At 39.8% G+C, this 26518-nt stretch overlaps 1 protein-coding gene across 12 annotated transcripts; it reads right to left on the bottom strand.

Moving 5' to 3' along the window:
- Positions 1–77: 77 nt before the first annotated feature.
- Positions 78–24469, bottom strand: wnk2 (WNK lysine deficient protein kinase 2). 12 transcript variants are annotated; one of them, XM_079598536.1, is made up of 31 exons: positions 24048–24469; positions 22043–22698; positions 18935–19107; positions 18442–18662; positions 18158–18315; positions 17715–17803; positions 17152–17371; positions 16746–17028; positions 16000–16484; positions 14714–15832; positions 13159–13263; positions 12996–13034; positions 12352–12519; positions 11727–12143; positions 11212–11433; positions 11071–11111; positions 10686–10845; positions 10490–10606; positions 10183–10353; positions 10020–10071; positions 9715–9921; positions 8415–9262; positions 8098–8155; positions 7920–7987; positions 7140–7723; positions 6782–7032; positions 6465–6677; positions 5488–5586; positions 4945–4989; positions 2430–2686; positions 78–2203 (listed from the first exon to the last, which is right to left on the bottom strand). In XM_079598536.1, exons 2-31 carry the CDS (start codon positions 22637–22639, stop codon positions 1904–1906), a joined length of 7767 nt encoding a protein of 2588 aa, XP_079454662.1. In that variant the 5' UTR covers positions 22640–22698; positions 24048–24469; the 3' UTR covers positions 78–1903. The 12 variants fall into 12 exon arrangements, 11 of the variants coding, with proteins under 11 accessions (XP_079454662.1, XP_079454666.1, XP_079454668.1 ...); XM_079598540.1 differs by having other exon boundaries at positions 5512–5586; XM_079598542.1 differs by having other exon boundaries at positions 9775–9921.
- Between the last annotated feature and the right edge of the window lie 2049 nt (positions 24470–26518).

Here is a 26518-nt window from a genome sequence, read left to right as displayed (position 1 = left end):
ATGGCAAAGCTATACAGTAAAGTTCTGCAGTAGCCTACTTTTTGCGATGAAATTAATTGTTACATCGACGTCACATTGCCTATTATTTATTGGTTTGTTTGTACAAGGCTGACATTTCTGAAAATGTGTAACAAAATGAACTTTAAATGATTGTAACAGATTATGAATCGTTTCATATCCCATTTGAAATTAACTGAAGATAAACATGGCTCAGATTTAAGATAGCATATTTTTTCTATATAGACTTTACAGAAAATAAACAAGACTGATAGAAACATAAAAGGTCACTATCATACATTATAGCACCATTTACCATGAAAAAAAAAACAATGACCTGCCTACACCTCTGCTTAGTGCAAGATGAGATCTAATGTCACTTGTCTACTTCCAAATATATAACACCATTTGAAAAACTACAACCCGTTTCAATAATTTGTTGTACAAGTATAGAATAAGTGTATATGAGCAGATTTTGCCAGGTTTCAGTACTTCATGTGACTTTCTACAGCACATTTGAAAGTTTAAGTATAGAGTTTGTTATATGATACATATAACTTGCCAGAACTTGTACAGATGTTTGTCTACCAGTAATGACTATATTTCAAAACTCAAATTGAATTGTTAACAGTTAATAATTAAGGGTAGCCATGGTCTTTTATATGCTGCAAAGCATCAGTCAGTGTCTTCTGAAACACTCTAGTCTAGACAGTCAAATATTAGCATTATTAATAATAATAATAAAAAAGATGGCATTGTGCTATAAGATTGTGCAGTAACCAAACGACTGAGCCAGCGGAGATCTTTTAGCTCATAATTTCATTCATTGTAAAATTAGATTCAAAAGATCACTTGACCGCATTACAGTTTTCCTCTAAACCAATGTAATCGTTTTACTGTATCAGAAGATGTAGAAAATGACAAAATAATAATATCCTCCTAATAATGAATGCACACACCTTAAAAAAAAAAGACACTCTTAAAGGAATTATACCATGTAGTGTTGAAATGCATTTTATAAACGCCCATAAAGGACTTAATAAACTGCAGGTGGGGAAAACATTAATTTAGTTGGTATTATGCTTGGTAACAGAAGATTAATAGCAGTCACCTTTACCCTGGGTACATTGGCTGGTACGCAGCACAGTCTGCAGTTGCTGTTCAAGGCACTCTTGCAGGCTTGTTCACCTGAAATGTACAGTCTGTTAAAGTTCTCTCTTGTTTCTCAGTGCAGTTCGTGGTCGTTACTTTTCTAGCATACGGTAATGTGTTTTGTTGACCAGTGCATTGTGAAATTAGTGATCGCTGCAGGACGTAGTGAAAAATTCACAGTGATGTCATGATCATCGCTCCAAGCTCCAGTGTTTTCACCCAGCTGTGATGTGATGCTATTCAACCCAAGCCACCGATTAACCTAAACCTCAACTTCATTCACTTGTCAGGTTTATGCACATATGCAGACAGAGCTTATATTTACAGAAGTATAAACAGTGTCTATACACATCTACCCAAATTTAAGAGCATATTACCTTATAGCATTTACATATGTGTACAGCTCAAAGTGTTAAGGAAATTGATTCTGCACAAACACAAGCAAGCTAAACAAATTTTGATGAAAAATATACGTTCTGTACATATGCCTATGCTAAAATTCACTTATGCTACATAGGCTATATGAATATATACAATAATACTCAATGTACATAACTGATTCATCACATATGTCTACATTGTTGGCCTGAATATTTACATGTTCAAGTGGGATTACTACATGCGCATTGTAAACGACTACATGCTAGCAACTGCAACAGATAGAATTGCACATTGAAAGGCCCAACCAGCACTCTAAAGAAACTAAAGTATTTTCGGCGACAGAGTAAGAAGAATAGGTACAGTGATGGTAAAGCTACATGGTCCTATTTCTAGAACTAGGAACCTCGCTGGGAGAAGAAGGTGCTGTCCAAGAAGGAGAGTGCATAGCAGGGAAAGCAAAGACTTCTTGGTTAAGATTGGCAGTCATTGTTGGCCAGTAGTCCATGTCTAAGTGTTGGGCATTCAGCGTCTTTCCGTAAGAGCTACTGGGCACCAGAAAACTGTGCTGGAGTACTTGTGTCGTGTCAGTCGCCATCACAGGGTCATGGAAATCAATCTGCGGCCATGAAAGAGGCAGTTGGGAAGCATTCAATCTTTCTGTTGAAACCGGAGCCTAAAGAAAAGACATCACTTTCTTAGTTAGCACCTAAGCATTAAAAGAGGCATACAATCATTCAGTCATCATTCAATTTACTCATCCTGTCATTACAGATCTGTATGAATCCATAAAATAGATTTTTTTAATAATTGTATGGCATCACGAGGGTGAGTAAATAGTGTCAGAATATTCATTTTCATACCCTTTAATATTTGGTAAGGGACTATTTTAATCATCTCACCTCTATAGCGCTCCAGATCCTGGATCGGGTCAGTTGCTGTGGTCTTAGACTGAGGGATTGTGAGCGTGAAGGATCCCTTAACCCTTCTGCCCAGTTATCCATGAGTCTCTGAAGCTGCTGTGTGAATGCATCATCTGCCTTGTTGTTGCTGTTATTAGTCTGTGCTTGGGCGAGACCAATTGGCTGGTGAGGAGGAGGAGGAGTTGATCTAGGAGGCATTGGGGACTGATTAGAGGCAGCTGATGCTGCTCCAGATCCTATGAAACAAGTTGGTTTGAGATGTATGAATAGCACTTAATAGCACAAAAAAAAGCTGAAATGCAATACATACCTTCTTTGATTATATCAAATTGTTAGTTCACCCAAAAATTAACATTCTGTCATCATTTAATCATCCTTGTGTTGTTCCAAACCCATAAGACTTTCCTTCATCTTCAGAACACAAATTAAGATATTTTTTAATAAAATCTGAGCCAGTTCTGTACTCTCCATTGACAGGTAATAACTAACACTTTGACGCTTCAAAAGTTCACAAAGAGTACGTAATAAAATAGAATAGTCTCTTAAAAAAAAAATGAAATCACTGAGATGTTATTAAAAATATCTTAATTTTTGTTTCCGAAGATGAATGAAAGTCTCGGAACAACATGAGGGTGAGAAATTAATGACATAATTTAAATTTTTGAGTGAAATAACCCTTTAAAACATTTATTTAACTATAAATAGATTGTTAATATACCTATAAAATTAAGTAAAATTAGTCAACTGTGTAAAAAAAAAGATAAATACTCAGATGCAAATGCTTGGCCAACATACAGGTAAAACTCGAAAATTTTGAATATTGTGCAAAAGTTCATTTATTTCAATAATTCAACTTAAAAGGTGAAACTAACATATGATATAGACTCATTACATGCAAAAGTGAGATATTTCAAGCCTTTATTTGTTATAATTTTGATGATTATGGCCTACAGCTATGAAATCCCCAAATTCAAAATTAGAATATTGTGAAAAGGTTTTCATAGCTGTATCAGTTTCACCTTTTAAGTTGAATTACTGAAATAAATGAACTTTTGCACGATATTCAAATTTTTCGAGTTTCACCTGTATAGCAAACGTGTGTCCAATTATACATAGCTGACAACTGCAGTAACAAGTACTCAAGGGGGTGATAGAGAGCTAAATCTGCCCTTTTGAGAACACAGAGAATGTGATATTTGAGGTGTTAGAAACTGTGAGCTGATACTTTTTGAATTGCAACTCTCTAAGAAATGTAACTTAAAGCTGCAGTCCGTCGTTTTTCCTCTTTGTCGCCATCTCTGTTAGAAATCTGCAATTGCAGTTATTCGCGGAATTATTAACTGTGCGTGGGTAGTAAATCGGCATGAAACAGCGCGGATGAACACAATGTATTGAGGAGAACCTGTCGCGTCGCTGTGGATACTGTAACGTTACTGTCATCAGCAATCTCAGAGTATACTTTTTGAAAGTGTCAACATTAGAATTTTCATCGGAAAATGTCATCTGAACAAGTAAGTAACATTCACTTTTGTTCTGACCAAATTCGGGGGGTGGGGGGAAGCATTGCAGTAGGCTATATCATGCTGATTAAATCTAACGATTGCTTATATCACGTCAAAACGTGAAACATATATATTTTCTGTAGCCAATCTGAAGTCCGAAGTCTTTTGGGTTTTACAACTGGCGAATCTCCAGTTGTCACTGGTGATTGTCGCTTTAAACTTTCGGGATCCGCCATACCAAGTGCTAAACTAAACCTCCACCATCATCCACACACGCTAGCCGGGGACTCCTTCTCTATGTGTACAGAAGTGACGTAATGACGCAAAGACATGCTCGAAATTCCCGCGGAAATCCACCAGTACCACTGGAATTAAAATCATTATTACAAGCTTACCGTTTTGAATCGAGGTAAGGCAAGCAGATCGTTTTGAACACTGGCTGGTTACGTTTTTTTTCAAAAATGTCTTTTTTGATATTTTTAAACCCAAAAAAGTGCCGGACTGCAGCTTTAAATAGAAGCATTTGCGTTCATATACTTTATTAAATATGTTTTAGGCCTATGCTATTATGTTGGTTGTAATATGTCCATAAAGTGATTTTTTTTTTTTTTTTTATCCCAGATAACAGTTCGAGTATAAAGGCCATTGCACACTGAGTCCGAAATTCGCATCCGAAATTTTCGCACGTTAAAAAATAAATACGACCTCACGTTATGTCAATCACGCTTGCACACTGCCTCCGAAACTTTCGTCCGTCATAAAAAAAATCTAAACGGGTTCGATTTTCTGCGTTTTTCGCATCCGTAACAAGCAGTTTGAATGGTGTTTGAATGGTTCTTTGACAATTCAGAGCCACCGAATCACGAATACGAAAAAACGCATACGAAAATTTCGGACTCAGTGTGCAATGGCCTTAAGTGTCAAGCTTTAAGCTGAGGCAGATTGTATTTTAAAAGTCTAAAGTGTTGAAATTAAGAAAAGACAATTCTTACTGCTGCCACGTTCTTTACCCAGACACAGGCGTTTAAGGGTTGACCCTACAAAAAGAAAAGTAAAAATTAGTTTTCTGTAGAAAACCGCTGCACACAGAGACATATAAAGAGGTGGGACGTATAATTTATTGTTTAAAAGTTAGAACTCAAATAAAAGGGTAAGTTATTACAAATCAAAGTAACTTTGAAAATAGAAAGGAAATAACATTGTGAACAAAGTTTAAAGTCACAGTGTTGGTTTTAGGCTTGCAAACGTTTAATTAAAGTGAGATTAATACTGTCAAGCTGCGCAACTAGTTAAAGTATCTATCTAGAAGCATCATTGGCATAAAAAAACAGACAATTGAATAAGACAGAATTTTGTTGGGATAAACGAAGGATAGAAAGAATCAGGAAAGAAAAAACACAGAATGGAAAAACAGGATAATTAAAGATGAAGCATGAATACTGATAAATAATTGATAGAAGAGAAAAACAGAGTGGGAGAAAGATAGCAGGGGCTCCCAAGATATGGAAAATGGTGGAAAGGAGAGAGATACAAACAGATGGACAGAGAAACAGGCCCACTGAGGAATCTAGCGCGTGGTTTACTGCTGGATTTATAGGTGACCTGTGCAGACGCCTGGGGAGAAGGAGGCCAGCCTGCGGACAGAAGTGCAGAGGTGAGAGAAAGAGTAAGAAAAAAAAACCCCATTATTTTAATGGATTCATAAATCTGGTTGTAATTCAACTTGCTAATGTGAAACCATCCATGTAAAAGCCCCATTGAATTTGCTTGACTTTAATTTTCACCTTGAGGATTCTATAAACCACTTAAAAAAACAGGATTTCATAGAAAATTGTACATATACATGTCTAAAAATTCATAATGTTATCAATGTAATCAACAGCAGCCATATCACCCTGTAGCCCAAGACTGGTTGCCCACTGAAGCTAAGTAGGGCTGAGCATGGTCAGTATCTGGATGGGAGACTAGGAAAACTAGGTTACAACTGGAAGAGGTGTTAGTGAGGCCAGCAGGTCTGTGCTCAGCTCACCCTGTGGTCTGTGTGGGCCCAGTATAGTGACGGGGACACTATACTGTCAAAAAGCACAGTCCTTCAGATTAGACGTTAAACCGAGGTCCTGGCTCTCTGTGGTCATTAAAAATCCCAGGATGTCCTTCGAAAAAGAGAAGGGATGTAACCCCGGCATCCATGCCAAATTTGCCCATTGGCCTCTGTCCATCGTGGCCTCCTAATCATCCCCATATACTGATTGGCTCTATTACTCTGTCTCCTCTCCACCAATAAGCTGGTGTGTGTGGTGGTTTCCCTCCTTCTATGTAAAGCGCTTTGAGTACCCAGAAAAGCGCTATATAAACGTAACAAATTATTATGATTAATTTAATGCCAATTTCACCTGATATTTTTATGCAGGTGGGAGATCAAATTATATTGACTAGATAATCTTCTAAAATCAATCAATCATTCAAGGTTTGCTACAAAGCCAGACTGCTGGGAAATCAGAGTTAAAGTCACCTAGGCCAGGCTGGCTGCGCGGCCCATGTCCTTCTCCCTGTAGACCAGAGTAGATGTTGTCGGAGGAGAGAGATCCTTTGAGAGAGCAGGGCTGTTGGGTCTGAACCGGCTCAGACACAGAACAAGGCAGAGTCCCGGTCCCAGAATAAGCCCTGCCATCTGACAAGTTGGAAGCCCTGGCAGGAGAGCCATTCAAGCTCAGGGCAGCTTCAGCTGGAAGAGAAAATGACTTGTTATAATGCTCTTGGGTACAATCCAAATGTTAAGGTACTTTATTAATGTCTTTATTATGTATGGAGATATTTATTCCAACTAACCTGATTTTGTTAAATCATTAGATTTGCTGGAGTCGCTAGTTTTAGAGGCAACATTTCTCAGCTGTTGTACTAGAGGACTGAGCAGTTTGCCAGCTTTTAGTTTGTGCCTGCTGGTCCTGCGCTTGCGTCCAGCAGGGGGTGCTGTGGGCGGGATGTAAAGACCTGGAGGGGGTGGTTTCCCTAATCTCATATAGAGAAGCTCAACCTCTTCTCTGTGATTGGCCTCCAATTCGGTTATCTCTTTCATGTGCCTGTACAAAGATGAAGCAAGCAATGGTGAGTAAGAATTTTTTTTTTTTTTTTTGCTCTGATTACTTTCTTTCCATCATAAATACACACAGACACTTGATAAACTCACTTTTCTCTTAGTCTTTGAAGCTCCTTCTTTATATCGGAATCCTCCATCTCAGAGTCATTGTCACTGCTGACATAGGATCCATACACCCCTCCCTTTCTGCTTGGCGAATCAGAGCTTTGCACACTACTGCTGCGGCCGGAGCGCTTTAGAAAAGCCACCGCCCTTTTCATGAGGTCACTTCCTCTCCTTTCAGACCTCCCGTGGCGGGACGGGGTTGTAGGTGCCATTTTGGCAGGGCTGCTCTCTGCCCCAGAGTCAGAAGACATGAAGCGAGTGTGAACAGTGACATCCGCTGAGACTGAGGTCTGTGCCCTTGGCAGAGAGCCCCGTTTGGTCAGGGGAGGTGGGGCGTCTAGATAAAAGTCAGGTGGTGCAGAATATCTGCTGCTGAGCTTTCTGCGCGTGACCTCATCTTCTGTGCTGACAACTGAGAACCTGCCGACAGTGGTGGCAGAAACAGTCGGCTCTTCGTACACGGCACATTCTCCTAAAAAGCCACCAGGGTGCGCTGGAGATGCTGTGCTGCTCAAGCTGCGCTGCTTTCGACCTTGGCCTGACAGGATGTCAGTGGAGCTAGGCATCATCTAATCCAGAGTAATCAAACAAAATAAGAAGGCAAAATACTGATATGACAAAATATTTCATATTTAGAACCTTTATCTCATCATAAAAATTAAATATTTTGGGGGAAAAATGGACTAACTCGATGTGGACACCTAGATTATTAAACTAAAAAAATAACCTATATTTTTCTGCAGAAATCAGCTGTACATAATGTACCTTGTATCGACTTCTAGATCCAGAGCAAGAGGCAGAGTGTGGCATCACGTGTCTCCTTGACACAGTAACTGTGGATAAAGATGGCTTTATTTAAGGAGTTTGTATTGTTAAATGATAATTTTTTTCTTGAAGAACGTTTCTCTTGAGAAAAAAAATAAGATAAAAAATATCATCTAACCTCCAACGGCAGAGTCACTGAGAGCACTTAAACTGTCCACGCGCTCTGGAATCTGTGGCTAAAAGGCAAAAAGCAAATGTTTTTAGGTGGTGATCCATCAAACACAATCCTAACTTCTAAATACCCTCAAACTAAAAAAAAAGTAAGACATGCTGAAAATTAGGGAATAGCTATTGGTAATAGCCATAGGTAAGATCATACAAAAATGTAAATACTTACCATGCCCCATACCTAATAACCAGATTTTATTTAAAAATCCATGGACTGTCTATAAAAAAAAAAAAAACATAAAAATGGCAGATGGAGCTTAAACTTACCAACTGCTCTCCTGCTCTGAATCGTCCCTCTCCCATAAGACTAGGTGTGCTGGTTCCTGACCCTCCCAACGCACACTCTGGGCCTGGTGGGGATTGGATATACTCTGTGCCAGATCCTGGAGTTTCAGCAGCACTTCCCGATGGGTACATGGGAGCGTACTCTTGATACAGTAAATTCCTCAGTTTCTCATCCAGTGTCTTGATAGTGCTGTCTACAAACCCTCCTCTGCCACGCCCCTCTCCATCTGATTCACTCGGAACAAAGTGGTGCTGGGAAGGAGCAGGGCTTTGGGGCAGGGAAGGTGCCTTAGTTCCACTCACAGTGGACACAGGCTGCTGCAACACCACAGGCTGCCGTTCCACTCGACTAGATGTAATGGAGTGGAGTTGTTCGCGAGCAGACGTAGTGTCTTGTGATTGTGGTGGCATCACAGAGGATGATCTCTGACCCCCACCGCTCACTTCTAGGGACAGCGGCATTACCAAGGGACAGCAGGGCACGTCCTCCACCATGGAGACAGCACATGCGATGTCAGCCATCTGCTGAGCAGTGTGCATAGGGGAGACGGAGCCTAATCTGCCACTCTGGGTCTCATCCACAAAAACAGAACTTTGAGGATCCATGCATGGCTGGGACTGCTGCACATTGACCTGGGCGGAGCCCAAATTTGCCATTTCCTCTGAATGGGAAGCAGACCGAGCTGGCATTACAGCGGCTTGCGGGGCAGGGGGGGCTTGGGAAAGAGCAGCCAGAGCAAAAGGATCAGTAGTGGTCAAAGACAGGGGGCTCCAAACCCCATAGGGATCACTTCCTCCTGATGGAGGCGCTGTGGCACAGGCTTCTGAATCTGTGGAATGAAAGACAATTAACAAGACAGAAAATGTAACAAAACATGTCCTAAAGAAAATTAACAGACATCTATTTTACTCTTTTTGATAGGAGTAGGGCTGTGACGATACAATAATGATTCTCACGAAGCACAATATTGCAGAGACTTTTCTCATAAGCACAAACTCTGAAATCGGCATTTCACAGCATGATTAGATACACTTTTATGAGATGTGAAGCCACATAACAGAGAATGAAACTAATTCCACAGTTTCACACTCTCTCATGAACATGCTGGGTCTCTCTTGCTCAATCCCAGTCTGATTATGATATTGTGAAGCATCAAGATCATTATCGGTACAAGATCGGTATTTTGCAATGATCAGCCCTATTTCTGGTAGTTCATTTCTTCTTCCAATATTTCCTTGTATCTGTATCTTGTATGTAAGTTTTGCCATAGCCTGACATTACCCATGGATGCTGAAGCAGATCCTGTGCTGGGTTCAGGGTGATGGCCTGAAGCACTCTCACCAGGCTGTGCAGTGGCTGTCCCATCAGTTATTGTTGTTGTGGATGGAGATTGTGTAGATGGACCTCCATCTGAGGATGCGTCCCGTCTGGCAGCAGGAGTCTCTTCCACGGGGCAGATGATGAACCACCTCTTACCCGTGTGCAGAACTGAGCAAAGGGAAAGAACATTGATACATTCATACTTTAGCAAACATTTGGCGAACATGCATTTTAAATTCGCCAATTATAGGAGGAAGAATGTTTACCATTTTGCTGATACACTGGCTGGGGAGCCCCAGGTTGCTGTCCATTTATTCCCTGGAAAATAATAGAAGGAGACTTAAGTATAACTCAATTTAGTGATATTAGTGAATTCAATTCCATTTTTAAGATGTACATTTTTTTAAATGACTCGACTCCATGTATTACCTCTCCCCCTTCATCTCCAGTAGTTTGTCCTTGCAAATGATTGCTCCCAAAATCTGATATCTTCTCTCCATCCATGTCCTCGCTTAGAATGTCTTCTGCCTTGTCGACAATGTCTTTAAGTTGATCTATAAAAATCTCCTTTTCTATTGGTAGAATAAAGCCATTTTCCACCTGGTACACAAATAAGAGAAACAAAATCTGCATGGTTGCACAGAAAAATAATTCCATGTGAACAGAATTTTTAATCTTTAGCACTACAATATTGTTTCATAATACTCTGAATTACCACGCAGAACATTAATCTTACCATATAAGTGGCTATTTCTTCAGGTGCATCTCCGTCTAGGTCAAATTTGAAAGTCACCATTTTATGATTGTGTGTCTCCAGCTGGCATTCCACCATCTTGTCACCTGCATTACTAACCTGAATGTATAAGGACATTTTAGAAGGCAATCACAAAAAAACAATTATATTTTAAAAAGAAGACATGTTTAATCCTTACATTTAGCATGCTTAGCTTTGGCTTGTTAATTTTTTCCTGGCGTGAGCGCGTTCGAGCAGATTTGCGGTGGTGTTTTCTAGGTTTGCCATCACCCTTTCCTCCACCAGTGGGTCCTTCAAAGCTGTCACTTATTTCTTTACCAGATGCATCTTGGTTTAGGCTAGACAAACAAAACAGAATAACCTGAAGTTAAAAAAAAGCATTCTAGGAGACTATTTGAGATGATTGCTACTGATTTGATGTATTGTATCTGATTCTGCCACTATAAGCAGTCCAGATATACACATTGTAAATTATATAATTAAAGATTTACATAATGGCTGACTTCATTTACCGGTAGGTATGCAATTCTCATTGTTTTCAGAGAAAAACAACTTATTCCTACCTGTCACATACAAAACTCTGGAGTGGAATAGACACAGGTGCCTGTAAGGAAACATAATTATTTATATGATCTATGTGGGACTTTGTTTGATGAATAACATATTATAGTCAGATAAAGGATGTTGTTTATGCCTAATGTTACCTCGGTGTTGGGTTGAAATGGGCTGGGCTCTAGCGCATGAGGAATTGGAATTGAAGCAGTGTCTGCTGTTTGCTGAGTTGTACTGGGCATGCCAGGACTCTCAGGAACAGCATATCCTGTGTGTATGCCAGAAGGCTGCAGAGAAGGCTCCACGGTCTCAGGTAGGGCTTGGACAGTGGTAAACTTAGTCTCTGACTGCCTGTCCTGTGGAGGAGACTGAATCTGTGACACAATGATGTGAGATAGGGTCAGGATCTGCAATTCCTCACGGCGAGGGTACTCCAGTTGAAAACATTTTAGACCTCAATTGTAAAGCTCACTGAATAGCATTAATTATCCAGAAATTGTTGCTATGGCAAGGTACCAATTCCGATTAATATACTGTCATTCTGCTGTCCCTCCCAAAGTATTTACTGAGCTTCAACAATTGTGTGATCAAAGAAATTATTTTGATTTGCATTCCCAATACATAAATCAATCCTTGCTCAAAGCAGGAAAGAAACCACATAATTTACCTCTGTAAAAGGTTCAGAAATAGATGGGTCTTGCTGAGGGAGGGGAAGGGAGGGTTGTGTTGGCTGGGGTTGAGGTTGCAAAATGGCACCTTCTGGTGGTGGAACTGGGTAGTACATCTGCTGCAGATGTTGCTCAGGAGGAAGCATGTGTGGGGACAGGGCCATAGCCAGGAGAGGTATAGGGGTAGGAACATTCAGGGGGGTGGAGACAGGTGTGCCTGCTCCTAGCATGCAGGATACATTCTGCATAGACAGTGTGGGAGGAGGAGCACTGATAGGGCTTAATGAGTAGTAGGGAGAGGAGAGAGGATGAGCATTTGTGGGGTAGGAAGAAGAGTAAGAGATTGAGGAGAAAGGTATTGGCTCTGTCCCTGCAGATGTGCCCCCTTCTGGCAAAAGAGGATATGCCGAAGGAAACTAAAGAATAAAGAGCAAGATAAAAACGTAAACAGCCAGAGGTAAACTATAAAGCTACATATTTGCATGAAGAATTAAGAAAATACCTTGACTTTGTTTAACCATCTAGAGTTAAACAAATTTCACCCTTGCTAAAGAATGTAATTGTTGCGATATCTGAGTAAAGGAATTGCACACATAGGCCTGGTTTAAGGTTTCATTAACTGACCTGTGTGGCAATTTGTAGAGGCTGGAGAAGGGGTGTCTGAACATTTAGCTGTTGTTGTTGAGGAAGGGTAGCGGTGCTGAGCATTGTAGATGCTGACTGTAATAGATGCTGTGGAATGAACTGAGCATCTGAAGATGGCAGCACTAGGGGCTGAAGAGATGATAAAGTCTGGAAAAGACAAAGAGAGAAAGAAATAAAGAATGATGCTAAATGCTAAACATATGAGAATTGAACGCCTAAATGAATTCAGCCATCATGTAATTATTTGTAAGTATATAATTTCAATGGGTTTATCTCACCTGATTATACTGGCAGATACAACACAATGCATTAAAAACGTAGTAATTGTCTCAGATTGTATCCTGGCATAACAAGTACGGTACAATTCATTTCCAGGAACACTTACGGTACTCAACAGTTCCCACAGATAACGCAGGCAAATATCTTTATCTCCAACTAAATCGGTGGTAAAAACTGAATTTATTCATTGTTTAGCAACCCCAGGGATTTAGTTTACCAACTAAAACAGTGGTAAAACTGAATTTATTAATTGCTTAGTAGACTTTTAATAATCTGATACATTTATGGCATGACTGAAACCAAAATCCTGTGACTGTGAGGATGTTTATACAGATTGTGTCTACCTGAGGCTGGAAAGCTTCAGGATGGAAATAAAGATGAAACTGAGAGAAATACAAACACAAGGAAGAACACAATTCTAAATTAATCTAGGAAACTATCACTTTGCTAGCACACAGGCATGCATCCATCCTCATTTAAGGGAAGACGAACCAATAGCAGCCTTACCTCCTGTGCTACGAGAGCAGAGGCATGAATGCTCTGTGGACGAGCATGTGGTACAGGAGTAGCTGGAGCAGAGACGGTCTTAGATGAACCCAATTGTGTGGAAGGCTGAAAAACACATGGACAAAAACAAATATTAATATAGGAACATTTGCAATTAAGGATTTAACAGCCAATGGCAGTTCTTCAAGCTATTTGCAGGACAGTAACTCCAGAATACAGTTTGATGTGACAGGTAAATTAGCAGCTACTGACAGGGAACAAAAGGGGAAATGTGTGACATCAACTCTACACACGGCGGATGTTGCTTTAAAAGGGACCTCGCACAGAGTGACAGGGATAATTTGCGGTGTTGCAGTAGAAGTCATTTATAGTAGTCAGCTTGCTGTGGCATATTCTAGCAGTCTTTCAAGAGACTGTGCCCTTCAAAGGGACATACTAGTTCCTTGAAGATGGCCTCATTTCTTATTATTTTGGAAATAGCAGTGATTAGAGAAAATTGATTCAGTTTATTTTCAGAAAACAAAGTACGAAGTATGAAATTTACATACAAGTGAGCATAAAACTAGGATCAGTGGGGATTTCTTTAAGACTGCAAGGAAAGCTTGGCTTACCCTATAATGTCAAAAAATGTATGGTCAAATATGTACTATGGTGTTAACATTTTATTGACTAAAAATGCGTTAGAACACGTTCATCTCGAAGACGAGTTCGTTCAGAATCAGCGACATATAGCAGGTCGGCTGACTCGATTTCCTTCTCATACATTCCCATTGCGTCACAGACTAGTGCATTTCCCTGTTGAAGCCTAGCGTCCATTGACTTCAATGGGGCTGCTTTGAACAGTTTTTTTCAGTGCTTCGAAACTAGATGATCATTGGATAAATGCTGCGATTATGTCCCGCCCACAGACGTTCAACGTCTCAAGGGGTGAATGGAGGAGTGGGCTGGCCTGGGGTCCGGGCTTCTGCGTGATGATTGGAGGGTCTGTCGAAAGACTGCATCTCCTTTTGATTGACAGCGATTTTGTACTATAAAAAGTCGCTGACGCTGAAGCTATGCGAGCTCAGTCCCATCGCGGATTTTGCAAATGTAGTCGAAAGACAAACTGCTGCAACCTATTTCTTGGTATTTGATTGGCGAAATTGCTAGCCAATTCTCATCATACATTTATTATACACCACATTCCTTGTTTCAGTTTAACAAAAAAGCATGGTAAGTTTTGTGATTATTGTGTAGTACACCGTGTAGTAAAGGACAGTAACCACAACACTTACCATGCTTTTACCACAGTAACCTTAGTTGTACTGTGATAGGTGTAGGAAAAGCATAGTAACCACTATTACTTGGTAAAAAAAAAAATTCCCCTCTTTGAAAGACCAGCAGCCGCCACTGACTAGGAGGGATTGGCATTTATGAGCAATACAACATATTCTGGAAGCAACATTTTTCAAAGAAGGTGAAGAAGCTTGGAAAGCATGGGTGAGGCAAAAGCGATTCTCTTGTTTCTAGATTTCTCTGCCAGGATCATAGCTAGTACATTTTATTTTTAACCTACCACAAGACCTGGTCCAACTCCACTGTCCTGCACAGAGAAAGCCCCTTGCTCCAGATGTGATAGGGGTACACACAAAGAGCTCACGCTTTGGAATTGAGGTACATGAAACTTGTTAACACAAGCATCACTGTGGCCATCTCCATGAGGCACTCTGTCAGTTAAGACAGGGGAACTGGTACGCCGATTGATGATATGATGTAGACAGCGATCGAGGTGAAACAAATCTGAGCTGTCTCCCAAACTATGCGAATGTGGCCCCATCAAGGAGATGGGTGAAACTGGAGATGATGACTTGAGTGGGGAAGTTGAATTAACTGGTGAAGACATAGACATACGTCTGGGAGACATGTGAACTGGTGAGGGTATAGATATATAGACAGGGGGAAAGGCAATGCTATGGTTTAGTGGTGACATGTTAGGCACATGAGTGGTCACAGGAATTTGTGCAGGAGAATGGCATTTATGGACTGGAGAGGGTGGGGTGACTTGAACTGGTATTGAACTTGATATGTTCTTCTCAAGAACAGAAACTTGTTTCACAGGCAGTGTAGATATATATGGAGAATGTGGGGTCATATAAATTGGCGAGCTGGAGTTTGAATGAGCCAAATCAGGTGAGAATGATGGTTTTAATGAAGAAACATATGGCATATGTTGGTGGATATGGGAGGAAGAGGGTGAAGAGGCATGACCGAGAGACCCTCGACCCCCTGACCTTACAGCCAGCAACAGTGCCCTGCAAGCCTGGCAGTAATGTGGGTGGACATCAGAGTTCCTCCGACTGAATGACATTGTCTGGGACTGTGAATTAATTTTTACCTGCTGTGAACTATATTCAGAGGTGTCTTTAGAAACATTATTTGGTGCCTGGTCATAATTTGTGATTGATGAAGACACTGTAAAGTCACTTGTATGCAGCGACTGGTTCATTTCATCCCTAGAACTTGCTTCAGGTTTGGGACAGCTATAAGTCTGATGATGCAGCTGCTCTAACAAATCCCGTAGGTCAGTTCTCCTCTGTAACGTGTCAAGGAATGAAGTGCTGCTACGTCTGGTGTCCGCCAAGTTATCAGACAATAGCAAAGGTCTTTGGAAGTCACCAGGAATACTGCCATGTCGCTGCTCATTCAGTCACAGTTTGAGAAAAAGACACATTTTTTTAAATTCAGACAGCCATAAAAAACATAGTGCTAAGGGAAGAAATGAATGGGAATTAAGATGGTGGCTTTAGAGTTTTCCTAAAAAGCTCAACTGCAATGATGAGGCAAATTCAAGTATAAACTTACAGGTGATGGCTGGTAAGAGCTCTGATGCAGGTGTACCGAAGACTGCTGAAAAGCCCCTTGGTGTAGCTGATGAGCAGACTGCTGATATTGCTGGTGCAGCTGAATGGTGGGTTGTTGCTGGGGTGCTTGAGGCACCAAACCATGGGCCTGTGCTTGTGTAACCTGGTGCAGGGGACCACTAGGCTGTTGTTGGGCTCCCTGGGTCTGCTGAGGACTAGGTTGTTGCTGGGCCGTGTGGAGTAACTGGCCTATGGTTTGTTGTGGGACACCTTGATGATGCATTTGTAGAGAAGGTTGTTGTTGAGTCACCAGAGGCGGGTGTGCAGTAGATGGCTGTTGGGTACACTGTGGCAATTGAGCCAGAAGCTGTGCTGGAGGGCTTAAGACCATTTGGCCAGTGGAAATGGACTCTGAAAGGGACTGCTGAGAGGTGCTGTCCTGGTTGCCTGAATGCCCTGTTATCATTGTTGAGCCTGAACTGCTGTCTGCAAACAACACAAAGTGCATACACAAGTTATTGAAGCAAGTAAAATGTTGGCATATCTGCATTATGTAAGTTATACAAAATAAATGATTAAACTAAATAAATAACATAATATAATCAAGTGAAATACTGTACATTATATGTTATTGGTCATGTGGATATTGCTAATAGACCCATTTACATAAAGAAGAATTTAAAGTCATTGGGAAAAAAAATTGTATCATCTTTTGTGTGGATATCTCAACATCTAGTTGTCTCTCACGTGTAGCTGTAGGCGCACTAGTCGGGGCACTGCAGACCAGGCTGACTGCTTCAGTCTGTAATTCCTCAGTTTCGGATGGAAGAGTGGGTGGTCCACCCAATGGTGGCGCTGTGGAGGGCACCGGAAGGAGATTCTGTGCCTCAGTCTTGGTGATGCTCTCTTCTGTTTTTCCATTACGGCCTAAGACAATCCGCTGCCGTCTCCACTTTATTAGAGACACACGGTCACGGATAGACTTACCCACAATCTTCACATCAATCTCTAAAAAGAAGCCAGAATCCACCTGCCAGAAAGATCATTGAACAACTCTGAAGTAATGACTTTTACTTCTTGACATTATGAATATGTATGTATAAGTATGTTATGCATGTGTTTAAAAGTTTTGCATTTCTAAAAAACAGTTTACCATTTCCTGGGCAACTGTTTCCGGGACTTCTGTCTCCAGGTCAAAGGTGAACTCGATAGCACCACTGTCTTTATACTTTCCCTTAAGTTTTTTCTGGTCTTCAACCCAAAGCCTCAGACCAATGGAAGACTTCTTGCCGTCATCCTCTTCAGCCAGCTCTACTCTCACACCTGTGTCCTCCGCAAAGAATGCATGGTTTAGTAAGTCCTTTATGGAGTACCTTTTAGGAGAGAAAGATGTGATTTGTTTTGAAAAGAGCTGAAAAACAAGTCTGACATCTGAAGGACTATCAACAATTCTACGATGTTGCTGTAGTAAATGGTATGAGCTATTTAACTGATTGACGATCCATGCAGGCAATTTACAATCAGACACATTTAATAACCAGGGGAGAATCGATGTCATTTAGCAGGGTTCAAATTACTGCAAGGCAAATTACTGTAAAGCGCATCAGTTAAATAAAGTCACAGCTATCCAAGAGAAGGGCCACATCTGACAGGAGCAGAGGCATTTTGATCTTTATGGTTATATGTGACAGGAGACTGTTCAGCTGACGGACTCACCTTTCCTCCCAGCGATGGCAGATACACTCTCCAATGATTTCTTTTATTTCAGGCACAGCCACCTTAATGAAACTGGCTGGCTTCACACCCTGTGCAGAAAATTTATAAGGAACCCAACACACACACAAACACATTGTTGTTTCATTGAAAAATCTTAGAGAGTGAAAGGAAATTTGACAGCAGAAAATGTTTCCTTTCTACTTGACTGCAATTACAGACCATGACATTATACCACTGAATTATTATCTACATAAATTGTAAGTAAAATCAGTTGTATGTACATTATGCCATTGAACTGAATGTGAAAATGTATCAATGTATTAATGAACATTTTCATGAATAAGTCCCTCTACAGCATTTTAACTTATAATAATAATTATAATAATATTCCATTCTGAAAATATAAATGTTGGGTTGGTGAGAAGCAGTTTGCTCAAACTTACGCTAGTGACTTTGCGATAGATTTGTGCTGCATTTTGGCACTCTGAGTATGGATACTCAGATGTGGCCATTTCTAGCATACACATCCCAAATGCATACACATCTACGGCTTCATCATAATGCTCCTCGTACATCTCAGGGGCCATAAACTCGGGAGTGCCTAAAAGAGGAAGGAACATTTTTTTTTATTTAAAATGATACATAACAAGCTACAATCTGCATCATCTAAACTTGCTGTTTAAATGTTGTATTCAATATAGCCTAATCTGTTAAATCTCATCATTACCTATTACACTTTTGGCAAAAGAAGCTCTCTTTAGTGTGGCCAGGCCAAGATCTCCGATCTTGACTGAGCCTGTAGGACCAGTGATGAAGATATTGTCACACTTCAGGTCTCGATGTATAATGGGAGGGGTCCTCGTATGGAGGAAGTGAAGACCTTTTAGGATCTGTCTGCACCAGCTTCGTAAGACTTTTGACTTCATCACCTTGAATCGCTTCAGATACCTACATATTAACAGAAACCGGGTTAGAGATCATTGTGTCTGACTCTTCACCAATCTCAATATCACAAAAATCTGCAACATTTTCAGGAGAATGTCATATTATTGGGAAAGTTGTCATCAGGGCAGATCTACTGTACATTACTCTGTGTCCCATAGCAAGCAACTCAAATCTTAACTAAGATTTTAATGCTTTACTGTAATGTATACCGACTAAGTTACTTCCCCAGGTGTGATAACAACAGCTGTTGCATGTCTTTGGTTTATGCGACTCACGTTTTTAGTGTTCCAGATGTCATCAGTTCGGTGACTAAAACAATGCACTTCTTCCCCTTAACAGGAGATTCCCAAAAGTCATAGAAGCGCACAATGTTTGGATGCTGAAGCCCTTTTAGCATCTCTGCCTCCTCTTTAAACCTCTGACGTTCCGCTTTCGACAGCTTACGATCCTGGAAAGGCAAGGTGTGTAAGGTTTCAGGCATATGGCAGGAGAAAAGTAAGAGAGACAGATGAACAGGTGGGGAGAGAAATTTTTTGATAAACAAACATATGGAAACTCAATTATCCTCCTTTCAGTGAAAAGAGAGATATATGAAATAACTCTTGACCAGTGTGTTCTGAAGACATTTAAGTCAATCTTTATTGATTTAAAGCGCAAATTCCCTGCAATACCTTTCTAAGGATAGACTATATCTGTTGTATTGTATTTTTGAATTTGTGGGGGTGGGGACAATGTCTCTAAGAAAGTGTGTGACTAAGAAAGTCAAGAAGAAGATCAAAGCCAGGAAAGTGATAAGAAAACAACTACACTACAGTTAAAGCGTATTGATGCAACATAAAAGGCAAAATATGCAAGCTCCTCACTGTGAGAGATGAGTGATTAACATATTGTAGCGCTTTGATATTGAGTACAATGCAGAAAATATAATTAACACAAACAGCATAATTCAAAAAAACATTTTATATTGGCGTTTGTCAAATAAACTTAATAGAACTGAAACAACATGAAATTGTCTCTTTATTCAGTGTACAAAATAGAACTGTTGGAGAGGTACGGGCTTAAACTGGTGTGTACAGCAGTTATGCTAGGTTTGAAAATGCTACAGTTACAGAGTCATCGGTGGTTCACGTTCTGGTGGTGTGTATCTATGGTCAAGAAGCTGACCAAATCAATACCTTTGCATCTGCCCTTTTCCTGCTTCTATATTTGCTAAACGCTGACAGGGAGTATCTGTAACATCTCTGTCCCTCACAATCAGGCAATGTGCAACCCCATAAAACCTCTTGAGACCCACCCACCCCCACACTGCACCATCTAACACCTCACAAGAACTCAGGGACACACAGAGACTCGTATATATTATTCGACCTCCCACTATTCTTAATTTTCCATCTAATTTACTCTATAGTCTACAGTCAGTTCAGACCAAACATGATTCCTAGGTTGTTTCTATCAGAGTGACTAACAAATAAGAAAATATGCCGTGATAGGGAATTTTATAGTTAAATATGTTAATAGGTTGTAATATTATCCCAATCTTTCATTACATTTCTGATAAAACGTAAACACACAAATGAAACACGGTGACATTGATTACTTTCAGAGGTGTGCTACATCAAAAGCTCTCACAAAAGGAAATGAGCTTTTTGCTTTGTGCATGGCCAGGGAGTGGCACTAAGATCTTTTCCTGAGATGTGTCTTGGATGAAGAATCACACACAGATTATAACAGTTTTGTTCATACATACTGTTAGCTCCTGATGCATCCCTGTCGGATAAATGAGGGATAAATCAGGTTGGGCGTTCAGCTGTACATAAAATGGTCCATTAGAGAATATCTTTCTGTTGTCTTGAGAACGCTACTGCTTATTGTGAGGGAAGCCATGTTTCTTAGTACACAGCCATCTTCACCTCATCTGACCTGTTCCTCTGTCTCTCCCTTGCTCGCTCTCCTCCCTCCTTGCAGATTTGGGAGCCTCAGCAATTTTTAAGGCTAACTCTATCCATGTGATTTTAAGATTCATAAAGCAGGATGAATCCTCCCAACCAAAACTGACGGCATGCCCAAAATAATATCTGTAGTACATACAGTATCACAGTAGCAAAAATCGCCCACACATAGAAACAAAAAACAGAGCATCCTCATGTATAACATCATCCGAACTCCAGAGATCATAACTGCCTAGTCATCCTTCCATGGACAGTGAATGCACAATTTATCTTTCGTTCCCAAAATGAAAATAACCTTAGCAAGTAGTCCATGAAGTATTGCTTATTATTATAAAGGGCAAATGTAATAAAATTCTGTAATAGACTATGTGTCTAAGAAAATGTTTGTATGTTTTATGTCTTGTTTATGGTTTAGACCTGAAAAATATGTGTGTGTGTGTATATATAAATATATATATATATATATATATATATATATATATATATATATATATATATATAGGGGAGAGAGAGATAGATAGATAGATAGATAGAGAGAGAGAGAGAGAGAGAGAGAGAGAGAGAGAGAGAGAGAGAGAGAGAGAGAGAGAGAGAGAGAGAGAGAGAGAGAGAGAGAGAGAGACTGTGTGATAACACTGCACTGTTGCATCATTTCAGCAGGTAAGTGCACATGACCAGAGCTTGTCACATGACCCGTATGCAGAGGGACTGATCCTCCAGGGATGTGCATTGCTGCTCTCCAGAGTTTGTTTGTGTCCCCTCCCTTCAGAATTTCTACTGTAAATATCTACTGGGAAATTTTAGTGAGCTCTGATATATATTAAAAGCTTTGGCACAGGCTAGAAGCAGCACAAAGCTGTTTGCAAGAGGAATTACGGCGCAGTCAAAATAACTCTCTCACTCAACATAATCGGGTTCTTTAAATATTTCAGAAACATTTTAACACTAAGCATTCTCAGTTGAACTCAGCTGAACCTCAAATGATGCTAGACATTGACAACACACGGAAACACTATTAAACAAAGGAAATCTGATATAGAATTGGTCATGGAGATTCAATCTCTCCATTTTACAATCAATAGTGCTGATAAAAGGAAGAAGTCGTATCAGATGACCCGGCAAACATGTACAAGGAGAAAGCATTTTGAATGGCAACAGGATCAATCAGAAAAATATAGTCTTCGTTTTTATTAACAAATTCAAACACACTGCCTTTTAGTTTTTACTTCTACGGTAGATCATTAATATCCTACACATCTAAAGCTTAGCCAAGTCATTACACCCAACAAATTAAATGGATCTGTTGGTTATCCAACACTTTTTTTTCTACAATGACAAGAAAGAAAAAGCCTGAGAGGAGGCCAACAGGAGTCCTACTAGGACTGAAATGCCAGTGGTTAAGTTTCAGAATGTGTACAGTATCTGTTTTCTTACCTGAAGTTCACACCAGGCCACCTCCACCCATGTCTCAGTGTCCAGGCCCTTATAGACTGTTTTGAAGGACCCTCTGCCAAGCTCAATATCAAACTTAAGAAAGCGTCCACCCGGAGAGGTGGAGATCGCCTTCATTCCGGCATCTTCCTCATTCTCGTCGCTCCCAGCTTTGTCCCCGCTGTTGGAGGATTCAGGCGGTTCCTCATCATGTTTTTCCTCAGCCTCACTTATCTCCGGCTCTTTGCTGAAGCTTTCTTTTACACAGTCTCCCTGTCCCAATGGACTCTTCGCATTAAAACTCCTCTGGACCACAATACGTGCACTTTTAACGGGACTGCTGGTGGTGTCGCACTCTGAAACCTCGAGTTCTTGATCCTCTGACTCGGAGAACCACAAACTTCTGCGTATAAATCTCTGCCGGACCAGACCTCGGTAATCTAATTGGGGGTATGCGGTTGGATCGCTGGCTCCTCTGTGCGCTGGAACTGTGGGGTCCATATGAGTGGGATGCTCGTGACCATTTTCATAAATTGCAGTCTTTTTTGAGGGGACAGAAGAAACTGTTCCAGTCGGGTTGGATCCAGTCAGGTTTTCCATCGCCGGACACTCATCTGTGACTTTCAGCCGTTTATGTTGTCCTCCTTGAATGAATGCACCTGCAATATGGCAAGTAGTTTATTCCTTTAACTACAATCTATTTTGCGTTCCTAGCATGTCCCTACTGTAAATAATTCAATAATGACTAGTATCTGTTTCTATAGATTGGTGCAGGTATGACATCAGAACCCGGAAGACTAATTCGCCGCTGGTTCCTTCGAGATTTTCCTATGGGGTTTTATAATGGGGCTTTTCGATTTATGTGTAAAGCCAGTGGTAAACATAACTTGATTATACTTTGATGGTTTGTCCTGCAACACACCCATAGCGAAAACGCTAATTTTGAAGCAGTTAAGTTCGTTTTTTTAAAACGTACGTTTTTAATAAGTTACTAGATAAGACAGTTTGGGGTGTTGAGTGTGTGCCGTGGACGTTGTAGAACAAAACATCAAAGTGTTGTCAAGTTATGTTTACCACAGGCTTTATTTTACTCATAAATTGAAAACCCCCATTATAAAACCCCATAGGAAAATCTCGAAGGAACCTGCGGCGAATTAGACTTCTCGGTTCTGACGTCATACATGTAGGCTACCACTTTATTTCACTACTAACATTTCATTAGAAACTAAACACTTATCCCAAAAAAATCACATGTATCTAACACTTTTTACTTTACACATTACTAGCACATAACCATAGCCACAGCAACACTATCACAATATTTACTAGTATCTATTCCATATTTACTAGTATATAATCATTACATTTAAAAAACAAACGTTGTTACAAGTAACATTTTTATCTCACCAGTTAAAATTGCTTTATTTTACTTGCCATTTACAGTATAGTCCGAATGGCAACTGTATGGTTATTTAACATTAAAACCCTTACAAGTAGATTTGAAATGGTACTACTAACAACTAGAATACTGGAAATTTGTCACCAGTAGCCTAACATAGTTATGGCCATAACGACTGGCAGCAAAGACTGTAATAACTAGCACTAGTGACTAAATAGTTACTAGTACGAGAAATTGAAAATATACTATTTTCTATTGGATTACTTACTAGTAATGAACTAAAAGTACTATTAGTTTGTAAAGGAATAAATGTTAAAACGGTTTGCCATACCATATGCTAGTCTTGACGCAGTTCGGCATCATTTGATGACCGACTGGCAGACTCCTCGTTTACATATAATAGCGCATATTAATTATGATCAAATATTTATGCAATTAGTTAAAAGAGCAATACAAAATAGCCTATATACTTACTAATGGCATTCACTTGTGTTTCAAGTACGAGGCAAGCTCACTCAGCCTACATCAGAAATCCATGCCAAAAATAATAATAAAACAATTTGAAAAGATTTGTATCCAGTGAGAAACTAATATTAGTATCTAACTCACCATGCTGGGTAGCTGACAGCGGCTGTCACGTTGTTTAATCCGCCACAAAACTATAAAGTGCGCAGCTGTCCCTTGAAATAAGATTTTAATCTCAGACATCTACTTTCACCAAGCAACCACTTCGCCGCTTCAAACCCGAGCACCCTCGGTTCTTATAAATGTCAGCGTCTGTAGGGGACATGAAATCCACAGCCAGTTGATGAGATTATTTGCTCACTGCGGCAATGCTCTCCTCATCTCGGATAATACGGCACCGACACCTCCCTAAAGATTCCTCCCTCGTTATTATAGCGTTCAGAAGAAGTAGCTTCTGTGACAGTGCCGCTGACTGATGCTCTGTTACGGACATCCAGCAGCGTCTAGCAACACACTGTGTGTCCAATAAAAGCGTGTGTTTTTAGGCGGTACCCTTCCTCCTCTGCACGGGTCGTCATGGACCACACGGGACTCTGGGTCCGCCCAAACCTCCGTGACGTGACCATGAGCTCGACTGAAGGACGGAACAGGACACGTCACTGTCCTGCAGACACAAAACTAATCGTCAGATATGTTGAACTAATATTCATATAACCAAGTTTGAAGTAGTTTATAGCAACTTCACATGCAGCATATCTTTACTGTGCTCCATATATCCCCTGTTCTCGCCACGTGACTTGGTTAAGACTGCTGAATATTTAATGTGAATGAATGTTATATGACGATGCTTTTTTATTCTCACCCCTCCCCTCCTTCTCTCTTCCTCTCTTGCTGAAAGATAATGTTCCACCTACTGGAGAAAGCTTGTTTATTCCCTCTGCAATATCATTTACAGTAGGCTAGCTACTGCATTCTTATAATGGAGACCAAAGGTCTCATCGTTTAACCGAAATTTGGGTTACACTTTATTTTAAGGTGTCCGTGTTACAGTGCAATTATACATTTAAGTAGGCTACTGAGTAATAATAATTAACTAGCCTACATGTACTTACTATAGGGTTAGGAATAGGGGATTGGTTGCATGTAATTATGTAAATATGTAACTATAGTAATAACTACACTCTAAAAAATGCTGGGTTGTTTTAACCCACTTTTGGGTCAAATATGGACAAACCCAAACGTTGGATCAAAAATGCAATTTAAAAATGTAACCCAATGGCTGGGTTTGTCCATATTTGACCCAAAATTGGGTTAAAACAACCCAGCATTTTTTAGTGTATAAATTATGCATAGTTACTTGCAACTATAATACAGTATGTAACGTGTAACAAGGACTCTGTCGCATCAAATGTTACCGAAATTAGTTACAGGGGTGAACTAAACATTCTCAACACTTTCCTGATTTTATTGTAAAAGTTGCACAGAATGACAGTTTGCTACAAGATGTGAGATATGTATATTAGTGTAACAATGCACTCCTGGGGTAAGTTGTAACAAAAGCACTTTTTGTGCTTGACATTAAAGGCAATTATGCTATATATATATATATATATATATATATATATATATATATATATATATATTTATTACTCAAAGTGAGTCACATAAATTAAGACTTAAAAAATTGTTACAACACTTTGTGGTCTCCTCTATTCAGACAAAATCACTTATAGTGCTCTGTGTATGGACAGTTTATTATACCGTAAAAGGATAATCTTTATCACTTAGAGATTTTAAAGGACAAATGTGCAGTGAGGGTCAGATATATCTTATCATTGCCTGAGGTATTTATAGAAACTGCACTTCTGTAATAGGCTACTGCAATTAATTAGTCTGTCAAGTTCTGTACTTTAAGAACTTGACACATTGAACTGTTGTCAGTGTTCTCTCAATTACAATTAAATCATTCTGCTCTGTCCCAAGCACTTTCCATGAATAGCCTGAATAGGACGTGAATAAAGAAAAAGAAAAACTGTTTTACAATAAACTGACAATAAAATTAAGAAAAATACATTTGTTTAATTAAAGAATATTCCGATTAAAAATATATAGGTATTAGATTTTTCAAGACAGAAAAGATAAAAGACAAAGTATCTTAAATGTATCAGAAGAAAAGATGCAAGATAGAGAATAAAACTATTTAATGTAGCCAATTTAAAGTAATCTATTTTAATATCTGCAAAAGCACGTGTACAGGTGTTGTTGAAGTAACTAGTAACTAACTTTGCTTGCACAAAAGCTGAGAATTTATCAGAGTGAACTTGTAAAGTCGTAGACTTAAAGGGACAGTTCACCCAAATATGAAAATTTTTTCATTATTTGCTCACCCTGTTCCAAACCTGTACGAGTTTCTTTCTTCTGTTGAACACAAAAGAAGATGTTCTGAAAAATGTCAGTGACCATTGACTTCCATGGGAAAAATGCTATAGAAGTAAATGGTGTCCCACAACTAGTTGGTTACAAACATAGGCCTACTTCAAAATATCCAAAATATCTTCTTCAAAGAAATTCATACAGGTTGGTACAACTTTAGGGTGAGTAAATGATGACAGAAT

Source organism: Phoxinus phoxinus (assembly GCF_949152265.1).
Source record: "Phoxinus phoxinus genome assembly, chromosome: 22".
NCBI classification, from domain to species: domain Eukaryota; kingdom Metazoa; phylum Chordata; class Actinopteri; order Cypriniformes; family Leuciscidae; genus Phoxinus; species Phoxinus phoxinus.
Note: the sequence above shows the minus strand (reverse complement) of the source record. Positions and strands in the feature narration are given on the sequence as shown.

Bases quoted from the DNA above. Each gene is read 5' to 3' on its own strand.
- wnk2 (XM_079598536.1), bottom strand. From the start codon at position 22,639: ATGGAAAACCTGACTGGATCCAACCCGACTGGAACAGTTTCTTCTGTC. The intron at 10,607-10,685 runs GTAAGGATTAAA...TTATACATTCAG, and splicing joins CAAAGCTAAGCATGCTAAAT to GTTAGTAATGCAGGTGACAA. The intron at 6,678-6,781 runs GTTAGTTGGAAT...TTTCTCTTCCAG, and splicing joins TAATGATTTAACAAAATCAG to CTGAAGCTGCCCTGAGCTTG.